This window comes from Sorex fumeus, unplaced genomic scaffold (assembly GCF_029834395.1).
Source record: "Sorex fumeus unplaced genomic scaffold, SorFum_2.1 ptg000165l, whole genome shotgun sequence".
NCBI lineage: Eukaryota > Metazoa > Chordata > Mammalia > Eulipotyphla > Soricidae > Sorex > Sorex fumeus.
The window spans coordinates 1,277,446-1,287,500 of record NW_026606222.1 but is presented as its reverse complement, the minus strand read 5'-3'; the positions used below and the strand labels follow the sequence as shown (position 1 = coordinate 1,287,500).

Genomic DNA, 10,055 nt, shown 5'->3' with positions numbered 1-10,055 from the left:
TGATTTTACAAAACAGATCTGGCACGCCTGCCTCAATTCGTGCGTCCCTTCCAGGGGGTGTCTCGGGGCCACCGAGGAAGGCGGTTTCGTAACTGCACTTCCAAAGAAGTTCCCAAAGTCATTTCTTGGCTGACTTGCGATCCCCAGGAAATCCTCCGAGGGGAACAAACTGCTAGGTCCATTCATCTGCAGGAAGAAGAATCAAACAAACACACAAAAAACATGGACACAGCCCAGCCCAGAGAGGCTCCACCATCGCCGGAGAAGGAGTCAGACCCACGAGCGAGAGAAGTTCAACCGAGACCCACTGGCCCTGCCCCTGCCCCCCCGGCCTCTCCCGCCAGCTGGCCCACAGCGCCTGTCCCCAGCTGCCCCTGCCTGGGACCTACGGGTGACAGCAAAGCCCTGGCCATGCCCGAGGGGTCTGACGGGCTCCAGGGGCCTCTGACGTGGACGCCTGCCCACCCACCGCTCCCCACCTGAGACAAGGAGGCCGTCAGGGTCCCTCCAAGGACTGGGGGACAGGAAGAGACTTACTAGAACCAGGGAGGGGCTACCGCCACCGAGCGACACGCAGTCTCTTGCGGCTGGGGTGCACAGATCTGGAAGGACGAGAGACTTCAGCTGACCCTGGGCAGGACAGCGGCATGGCACAGGCGCAGCGAGGGCTCCCTGCGCCCCCCCACCCCCACCCCACTCCTGCCTCAGCTCACCGAACCCCACCCCGGAAGCCAGCAAATCTCAACCAGATGCTATTTTCAGAGGCCCCGGCCCCGGCTGGCTCCCCGGAAAGGGGAAGCAGGAACTCGACCCGGCTCTCCGCTCCCGACTCGGCCGTACCCGCTGCTAACCCAACAGGCTCCAGGGGCCCCCTGAACTGTGCCGACCAAGTCTCCGAGAGCGGTGAAGGCCTGGCCTCGGCGCACAAAGTCAGCCCTGAGCCTCGGAATGCAGGTCACGGGCTGGCCACCACCCCACACGCACACCCGAGACTCGGCCTTGAGTTCAGAGCACAAGCTCTCCTGATGCCCCTTCTGACGGGCATGCCCTGGGGGACACGGGACGATACAAACCATCACCTGGTACACACACACACACACACACACACACACACACAGGCATGTGCACCTGCCTCCCACACTGTCACCTCAGGACACTTAAGCTGAAGTTTTCTCTTTCTCTTAACGCGAACCCCTACTACAGAGAGTACCAGCGCCCCACCTGCCCTTTAGAAATTGAACTTTAGTTGATAGCAAAAAACCAAAAATTCTTACCTCGTTTGGGTTCACTCATTGAAAATGAATTTAAAGAACAAAAATCTTCTAAGGGTGAGGTCAAAGGCGCATACAGGTCCGAAAGGGAGGGCGGCCGAGTGTACCTCGCCCCCAGGGACAAGGTGCCCAGCAGGGAGGACGGGAAGGGCATGCTGGGGGCCACGCCAGCAGCCGGGAGGGGGCCTCGGACCAGAGCTGAGGGCTAGGAGAGAAACGAGACAGATTGAGGGCCACGAAACCCAAGCGCCGCTGGCCAAACTCCTTACCGCGGCACACAGAAACTTCTACTCACGGAGAAACGAGTGGCCACTGACCACAGGGCGGGCGCAAACCCCCAACAGGGTTGGCAGCCCCCCAGGGCAGCGTTCCTTCCCTTTAAGCCACTGTTTCTTTTTTTGCCTGCTTTGGGCCAACCCGGCCATGGTCGGTGGGGCTCAGGGGATTGCATGGGGTACCGGGAGTGAGCCCAGGTGGCCATGGGCAAGGCCAGTGCTCGCCCACTGGACTCTCCGCCCCCTGCACACCCAGGGTTTCAAAGGTGCACGATGGCGGATCTTGGTCTACTTAAATCCCAACCTTACTTGACCTTCAAAACTTCCCTTGGGGTGTCCCCCCTTGCCCAGCCCTGTGGGACCAACGGGCGAGGGCTGTGTGTGAGCTGGGGGGAGGAGGGCGCTGAGGGGGCTGGAGAGGTGGGAGGGACAGAACCAGCCTGGGGCCAGAGCGACAGCACAGTGGGAAAGGTGTTTGTCTTGCACACAGTCGACCCGGGTCCGAGCCCCGGCATCCCCTAAGGTCCCCTGAACGTCATCGAGAGTGACTCCTGAGTGCAGAGCCAGGACGAAGCCCTGAGCATCGCCAGGTGTGACCCAAAAAGCCAAAGAAAAAAAAAAAGAGATGAAACCAGCCAACAGGAAGCTGCTGCGTCCCTTCGAGGCGCTGCGTCCCCGGGCCCCGCACACATCACAGGCTCCCGTCTCCCATCCCTCCCTGTGCCGATCAAGGAAGCCGCTGGTCACGGGCACCCGGCACGGCCAAGAATCGGAGCAGATCCGCCGGCCTCGCCAGCTCAGCTCGGCCGACCACACGCACAACCCGCAAGTCCCTCCGCACCCCCAGTGTCCCAGGCACCATGAGGTCCCTGCCCGGCTGTGCTCACGGACTTCCAGGGGGGCAGGGGGCTGGCAGGATGCGGGGGTTGGGGGGTGTCCAGTTCATAAAAAAGGTTCGGCTCTGTGGGCCACATTGGAGTTGCCCCAGACCAAGGCTGTCCCGGCCAAATGCAGCCAAGAGCGACAGGACAGCAGGGAGGGAACACGTGCCAGGCACACGGCCGACCCAGGCTTGGGCACCCCGAAAGATGCCCCGAGCCCTGCCGGGAGCAAGCCCTGAGCGCCGCCGGGTGTGCCCCCCCCTGCCCACCAAATGAACAATGCAGGACGCCTGAACACACAAACCGGAACCCCACACGGCCTTCTGGGTCACGGAAGCTGCTCCCCTCCTTCCCCTGCTCCTCTGAAGACCACAACGGGGGCCAGCAATCAGCCGCCCGGCCCTGAGACACGCGCGGCACCCCCGGAGTGGGCAGCAAGCACTCACCATCACGGGCCCGTTGGGCTCGGGGGCTGAGTCCAGGAGATCGTCCAGCTCGTCCCCCAGGATCATGTCGTTGTCATCGAGGAAGGCGTCCGGCAGGGGGCACGGGCTCCTGCCCCCGTTAGCCAGCACAGCTGGGGCCAGGGCACTCTCCTCCACTTGCAGCGGCAAAACCGAAGCCAAGGGCACGACGGCCACTGAGGCCAGCTCACTCCCACCGCGGGGCGGGAAGCCGGGGGCAGGGACGGGAACAGCAGGGAGGGCTTCCTGCCTCGGGGCTAATAAATCTGGAGAGGGAAACGGGGAGCGGGAATGTGAGGCGGGAACAGACCACAAGGGTTAAAAGCTGGGCTGGGGGGAGTGCAGCCGGCAGGACGTTTGCCTTGCACGCGGCCGACCTGGGTTCGACTCCCAGCATCCCATATGGTCCCCTGAGCACTGCCTGGAGCAATTCCTGAGTGCAGAGCCAGGAGGAACCCCTGAGCATCGCCAGTGTGACCCCCCCCCAAAAAAAAGTTGTTAAAAGCTGGGCTGTAGCAATGGGCTGGAGCGAAAAGGACAAGGGGGAGGGTGCTTGAATTACACGCAGCTGGCCCCGGGTTCAATCCCCAGCATCCCATGGGGTCCCCCGAGCACCTCTAGGAGTGATTCCTGAGTGCAGAGCCAGGAGGGACCCCTGAGCATCGCTGGGTGTAGTAACACCCCCTCACTCGCCCCCCCAACACACATACACAAAGAAACAACCGGAAAAAACATTTCAAACAGAAGGGTCAAAGTTATTCTAAAAACCTTCAGTTTTGTCCTGGAATCAGTAAGAATCACTAGTAAAAACTTCCTTTTTTCCTCAAAGTGCCCAACCCCCTTTTGGGCAGAACTGTTAGGAGGGGAGGGGCGTGCTCTGACCCCCCCCCCCCCCCCCGACCTGCCCCCTGCCAGCTGGCCAGAAGCTCAAAAGGGTTTCAGGAGAGATTTTTCGCTTCTCATACCAATAACCTCATGGCCAGTTCGCTAGGTAAGATGTGGAGAGCCACGGGCACCTCACTCTCAGTATCTGTCTGCATTGCAAACCACAGTGTCCAAAAGGAGAGAGAGAGAACGAAAAACAGTGCCTGCCACAGAGGCGGGCAGGGGGGTGTGATGGGGGGTGGGCAGGAAGGATAGTGGGAGGGAAACTAGGGACACGGGTGGTGGGAAATGTGCACTGGGGGAGGAAGGGTGAGGAAACATTGTATAACTGAAACTGGATTGTGGCCGCTTTGTAACTGTGTCTCATGGCGATTCAGTAAACAAAGTTTTAAAATAAACAAATACATTACCAAAAAAAAAAAAAAACCTTCAATAAATAAAGCTGGCCTTGGGGCTGCAGGATAACACAGCAGGCAGGGCATCTGCCTTGTACTCGGGGCCAACCCGGGTCTGATCCTCCATCCCCGGCATCCCAGATGGTCCCCCAAGCACCACCAGGAGTAAATTCTGAGTGCAGAGCCAGGAGTGACCTTTGTTCATTGCCAGGTGTGACCCAACAAAGCTAAATAAATAAATAAATGAATAAATAAATAAAGCTGGCCCTAAGGAGACAGGCGACATCATACCTGGCTCAATGTCTTCCACGGAACACTTCAGAGCCTGGAAGCCAAGCAGAACCCAGGTCAGTGCTCGGAAACTTCCACGCCCCCTTCACCCCCTGCTCCTCACCCCTTCTTCCAGAAGTGACCTCCTCCAAGGATGGTCCCGGGGCTGGTGAGAGGGGTCAGAGGGGCACCCCCGCCCCCGCCCGTGGTCCCCCACTAGTCTCAAGAGACCCAGGACTCCCCCCCGAAACCACCCCCCACTAGACCTGGCGCCGTCCCCGTTTCGCTACGAAACCCTGCTGTGGCCCCGTGAGCTGTGAAAACGCTCGTCAGCCCGCAGGCATCCCCGCTTCGGCAGGGCAGGTCAATAACCTGCGTAACCTGCTTTCTCTGCCGAAGCGTCAGGAAGCCCTGACCAAGTGGGTGCTGGGGAAATGGGGTGGGCGCAAAAATCGACGCCGGGGAAAGCAGAACGACGACCACCCGCTCTCGTCCCCGTTCCTGAGATGCTCTGAGAGAGAAGGATGTGCTTACCTTGTCAGCCCCGTCGCCAGGTGCAGACGTTAAGGAGAGCTGAAAGAAGGCAGTTGCCCCGTGTAAGGGCAAGCCCTTGGCCGGGGGCCAAGCAAGCAGGGGGGCTGCAGGGGTGTGTGGGCGGGGCCTGAGCAAGCAGGGGGGCTGCAGGGGTGTGTGGGCGGGGCCTGAGCAAGCAGGAAGGCTGCAGGGGTCCCCCGACTTACCTCGGCTCTCACATATGCTTTCCTAATCTTGAACCCCAGTTTCTGAGCAAGCTCTTGAGTTAATTTAATTACATGTTCATCCTGGAAAGAGTGCAGAGGGTGGTTAATTTCTTTCCTCTTTTTTTTTTTTAGTTATTTTTTTTTGGGGGGGGGCACATTCGGAGGTGCTCAAAACTTACTCCTGGCTCTGTGCTCAGGGATAGCTCCTGGGAGGTTGTTTTTTTTTTCTTTTTGGGCCACACCCAGCAATGCACAGGGGTTCCTCCTGGCTCTGCACTCAGGAGTTACTCCTGGCGGTGCTCAGGGGACCATATGGGATGCTGGGGATCGAACCCGGGTCGGCAGCGTGCAAGGCAAACGCCCTACCCACTGTGCTATCGCTCCAGCCCCTCCTGGGAGGTTTGAGTGGACCGTACGGGGTACCTGGGATTGAACCCAGGTCAGACACTTGCCAGGGAAGCAAGCTACCCACCATACTATCACTCCAGCCCCTTTATTTATTTTTGGGGGAGGGTGGGGCCACAGTCGACGGTGCTCAGAACTTACTCCTGGCTTTGCACTCAGGGATCACTCCTGGAGGAGCCATGAGACCAGATGGGATGCCAGGGATCGAACCTGTCTCAGTTGTGTGAGAGGCAAACGCCCTCCCCACTGTGCTATCACTCTGGGCCCCGGGCGGTGAGTAGCTTGACAGAGAAGACAAATCAGTCCAATTTCTAACTTGCTTCCTGTTACAACACTCCTTCTCTGCGCAATGAACTGTGCCCAACGGGAGCTCACTCTCGGCTGGAGAGCTCAGTTCGGAAAACCCCATCTTCCCATGGACAAAGGCCCCGGCAGTTAGGAACAGATGTCAGGAAACCCCCACCTGCGGCACGGTCAGTGAGCACTTGGCCACAGCCTCGTAAGCCTCTTTGTATCTTCCGAGATCACTCAGGGCCTTGGACTTCCGGTACAGAGCTTTGCAGTTACTTGCATCGAATCCGAGGACCTTGTCGCAGTCTTCGAGAACCTTCTTGTGGAAACCCTGGGCGTAGACACAGAGAATCCAACTGAGCCATGAGTGACCCATTGCTGGGAAACCCCAGTGGGCAAGGGATTTTCTTGTACAAGCCGCTTCTTTTTTTTCCTTTTTGCTTTTTGGGTCACACCTGGCGACACACAGGGGTTACTCCTGGCTCCGCACTCAGGAATTACTCCTGGAAGCCCTGGGGGTGTCCCCCCTTGCCCAGCCCTGTGGGACGCAGGGGCGAGGGCTGTGTGTGAGCCGGGGGGAGGAGGGTGCTGAGGGGGCCCTGGTGGTGCTCGGGGGACCCTATGGGATGCTGGGAATCGAACCCGGGTCGGCCGCTTGTAAGGCAAACGCCCTACCCGCTGTGCTATCGCCCCAGCCCCGACAGGCCACTTCTTACACTGGTTCCTTTCTGGGAATGCTCAGAAACTCAACTCCCCGTCAACTGCCACGGGGGCCCATGGCCAACCGACAGAAAGTCTCCCACTCACCATATTGGAGTAGCAAGCAATGCGATTGATGTGCAGCTTCTCAATGATCTCTTCAGGAATTACAATGTCCTCAGTCTTCGCATAATCAGCAATGTTCAGCGCCTCTGTGTACTGGCTTAGCGAGCTGTTCCAATCATGTTCCCGATAAACATCATTTCCTTCGTTAAAAAGATTTCTCACGAGAGCCCTTAAATATACCTTTAGAAAAACAAAAGCAAAATCGTTGCCTGAAGTTCTTTCAAGAACAAGTTGGGACAACAAGTACCCGCTCGTTTTTGTACCTAGATCCTCAGAGGAAATCACCCGGCGAAACGTGTGAAATAAGTTGTGGATCTGGCCAGCGCCCACCCTCCGACCTCCACCCCGGGGCCCTCACCAGCGACTCTGTCAAGGAAAGTTGCTTCTCATGCCTTAGAAAAAGGCAGCAAAGCAACTGGCCAGCATCGGATCGCCCCTCTAGCTCTGCCCTGGATAAATCAAGTGGAAATTCTAGGTCACAGAAAACATCTGAAGGGGCCGGAGCGGCAGGGCAGCAGAGAGGGCGTTTGCCTTGCATGCAGCTGACCCAGGTTCGATCCCTGGCACCCCAGAGGGTCCCCCCAAACATTGCCAGGAGTAATTCCTGAGTGCAGAGCCAGGAGTAATCACTAAGCATTGCTGGGTATGATTCAAAGAGGAAAAAAAAAAAATAGAGAGTGAGAGAACATCTAAAGACTTTTGACCAGTATTTCTAATGTTTTGCTCTTTTGTTTTTGGGGGGGCCACATCCTGCCGTGCTCAAGGCTTACTCCGGGTTTTGTGCTCAGGGATCACGCCTGGCAGGGCTCGGGGGACTGTATAGGGTGTCAAGGACTCTATGAGGTGCTGGGGATCAAACCTAGGTGGGCCACTTGCAAAGCAAGTGCCTTCCCCACTCTGCTCCACTCTGGCCCCAACCGGTTTGTCTTTTTTGGTCTGGGTGGTGCTTCTGCTGGTGCTCAGGTGTTACACTGACTCTGAGCTCAGGGACCACTCAGGGATCACTGGTGATGACCCTGTGGGGTGTCGAGGATCAAACCTGGGCCAGCTGCACGCAAGGCAAACGCCCTGCAACTACCGCCAGTGGTATTTCTAAATGGGGTTCCAGAAAGACAGTCGCCATGAATGACGGAGGCGCCCCTGGCAGTCACCTGCCAGGGTCAGGTGTGGGCTGAGGGTCCCCAGGGACTTAGGACCCTGCTCCTTCCTCTGGAGTCGCTCTGATCCGGGCTCCTAAGAACGGGGCATGAAGCTTGTGCCTTTCCCTAGGTCTGAATACTTCTGTCTCCTTTCTCTTGTTTCCTCGGGACGTAAGAAGGTCTTTTCCCAGTACAGGATAAGTGACTCTTTAGATGGATTTGTCAAGGGTGCGAAAAACTTCATAAAGAAACTGGGCAGAACTGTCTTCCGGAGTCAAGGAGAGGGGCCAGAGCCAAAGGACAGCAGGGATTGCCCTGCAGCTGACTAGGCTTCGATCGCCGGCATCCCAGAGGGCCTCTGAGCACTGCCAGGAGAGATTCCTGAGTGCAGGGCCAGGAGTAGCCCTGAGCACTGCCAATGTGACCCCAAAAAGTCCAGGTGAACAGGGTGGGGCTGGGGGCCTCCCGACTCACTCCCCACTTCAGTGCACCCCTGAAGCCGGAGGAAAGGGGGTGTGGGCTGAAGCTTGGCCCTGACCATTTCTGTTCTACATCTGGAGACAGATGGGCAGAAGGAAGACACCCGGGGAAGAGGGAGAAAGCCGGAAAAGGGCATCCGGGGCCATCGAGTCAGACAAAGCCCCCCAGGAGGGGCGAGGGCAGCCCCCCCATGCTGTTCTGAGTCCCCGCCCTCGCTGCGCCCTCTACTGAGAATGTCCCCAGTACACACGCAGACACATGCCCTCCTTCCTAACACTGTCTCACTTCTTTCCTTTCCTTTTTTTTTTAAATTTCCCAAAATAAGGCCACACCCAACAGTGCTCAGGACTTACTTCTGGCTCTGTGCTCAGGGATCACTCCTGGCAGTGCTTGGGGGACCCTACAGAGTGCTGGGGATTGAATCTGGGTTGGCCGCATCGGACGCCCTAACCACTGGGCTATCTCTCCAGTCCCTCATCCCACTTGTTTTCGTTGAGGTGCAACGTAGGCACAAGGTCATTTTTTGAGGAGCTCCAAAGGTGGATCGGTCCAAAACGACAGGAGGAAAGCAAGCCAGCCTGGGTGTCCAGGACCACCAATGCTGCCCTGTCCATTAGGTATCACTGAAATTCCTCTCTGAATGTCCACATAAGGGGCCACAGTCTCTGTCTCAACTGCCCTGCACGGTAAAAGCAAGACCATGGATAAACAAATGGGTCCACTGTGTTCCAATAAAACTTTATTCGCAAAGACAGACCTGGGGCCAGATTTGGCCTCCAGGGACAGCCCTGCACTGGGACCGCTCACAGCTACACGAGGAGCCTTCGGGCCAACCTTCCCACAGCCATTACCGCATATTGCTCCTGTGTCCCGGGATACGACAGCGGTGACCTAAGAAGAAACAGATTCATTTTAATGGACGGGCTCTGACCAGGCTTCGTGCATGCATAAATCATCTCAGACCACCGTTTCCCCCAGGGGGCCAAAGGAGCGCTCCCCGGGGCTGGAGAGATGGTTCCGCGGGCAGGGCATCTGCTTGCCTGGCTCGTGGCTGACCCCACCACAACCCTGCAGGGTCTGCAGAGCACTGCCAGGGGTGATCTCTGAGCAAAGGGCCAGGAAGAAGCCCTGAGCACCACCAGCTGAGGCCTAAACTCTGCGAGAAAAAAAATGAAGGAATTTTTGTATAACTGAAACCCAAGCACAAAAATTTATAAGTCTATAAATGTACTTCATGGTGTTTCACTAATAAAAAAAATGATTAAATAAAAAAAAATGAAGGAATTTGTTTTTTGCTTTCTGGGGTCACACCCAGTAATGCTCAAGGGTTCCTCCTGGCTCTGCACTCAGGAATTACTCCTGGCAGTGCTTGGGGGACCATATGGGATGCCAGGGATCGAACCCGGGCCAGCTGTGTGCAAGGCAAACGCCCTACCCGCTGTACTATCGCTTCCGTCCCCTAAAAGAAGGAATCTTTAAAAAGCATTCCCCGGGGACTGGAGTGACAGTAGTACAGCGAGGAGGGCATTTTCCTTGTATGCGGTCGACCCGGGTTCAATAACCAGCATCCCATGTGGTCGCCCGAGAGCCGCCAGGAGTAATTCCTGAGTGCAGAGCCAGGAGGAACCCCTGTGCAATGCTGTGTGTGAGACCCAAAGAGCAAAAAATAAAAATAAAAAATGAAAAGTGTTCCCCGATTGCACCCCCGAGAGTGCTGCCCCCTCTCCGGCACCT

The 10,055-nt window shown here is 57.2% G+C and overlaps 1 protein-coding gene across 1 annotated transcript in view; it reads right to left on the bottom strand.

Moving 5' to 3' along the window:
- The window catches only part of ZC3H7A (zinc finger CCCH-type containing 7A), a 36,450-nt gene that overhangs the window by 13,954 nt on the left and 12,441 nt on the right, over nt 1-10,055 (bottom strand). Inside the window, exons 3-12 of the mRNA XM_056107408.1 lie at nt 9,173-9,212; nt 6,685-6,882; nt 6,050-6,208; nt 5,182-5,262; nt 4,976-5,014; nt 4,463-4,496; nt 2,874-3,157; nt 1,275-1,476; nt 538-602; nt 1-186 (exon numbers count right to left, since the gene is read on the bottom strand). The exon at nt 1-186 is cut by the window's left edge and continues 1 nt beyond it. Of these exons, the coding sequence (XP_055963383.1) occupies nt 1-186; nt 538-602; nt 1,275-1,476; nt 2,874-3,157; nt 4,463-4,496; nt 4,976-5,014; nt 5,182-5,262; nt 6,050-6,208; nt 6,685-6,882; nt 9,173-9,212 (1,288 nt within the window). The remainder of the gene's footprint in view (nt 187-537; nt 603-1,274; nt 1,477-2,873; nt 3,158-4,462; nt 4,497-4,975; nt 5,015-5,181; nt 5,263-6,049; nt 6,209-6,684; nt 6,883-9,172; nt 9,213-10,055) is intronic.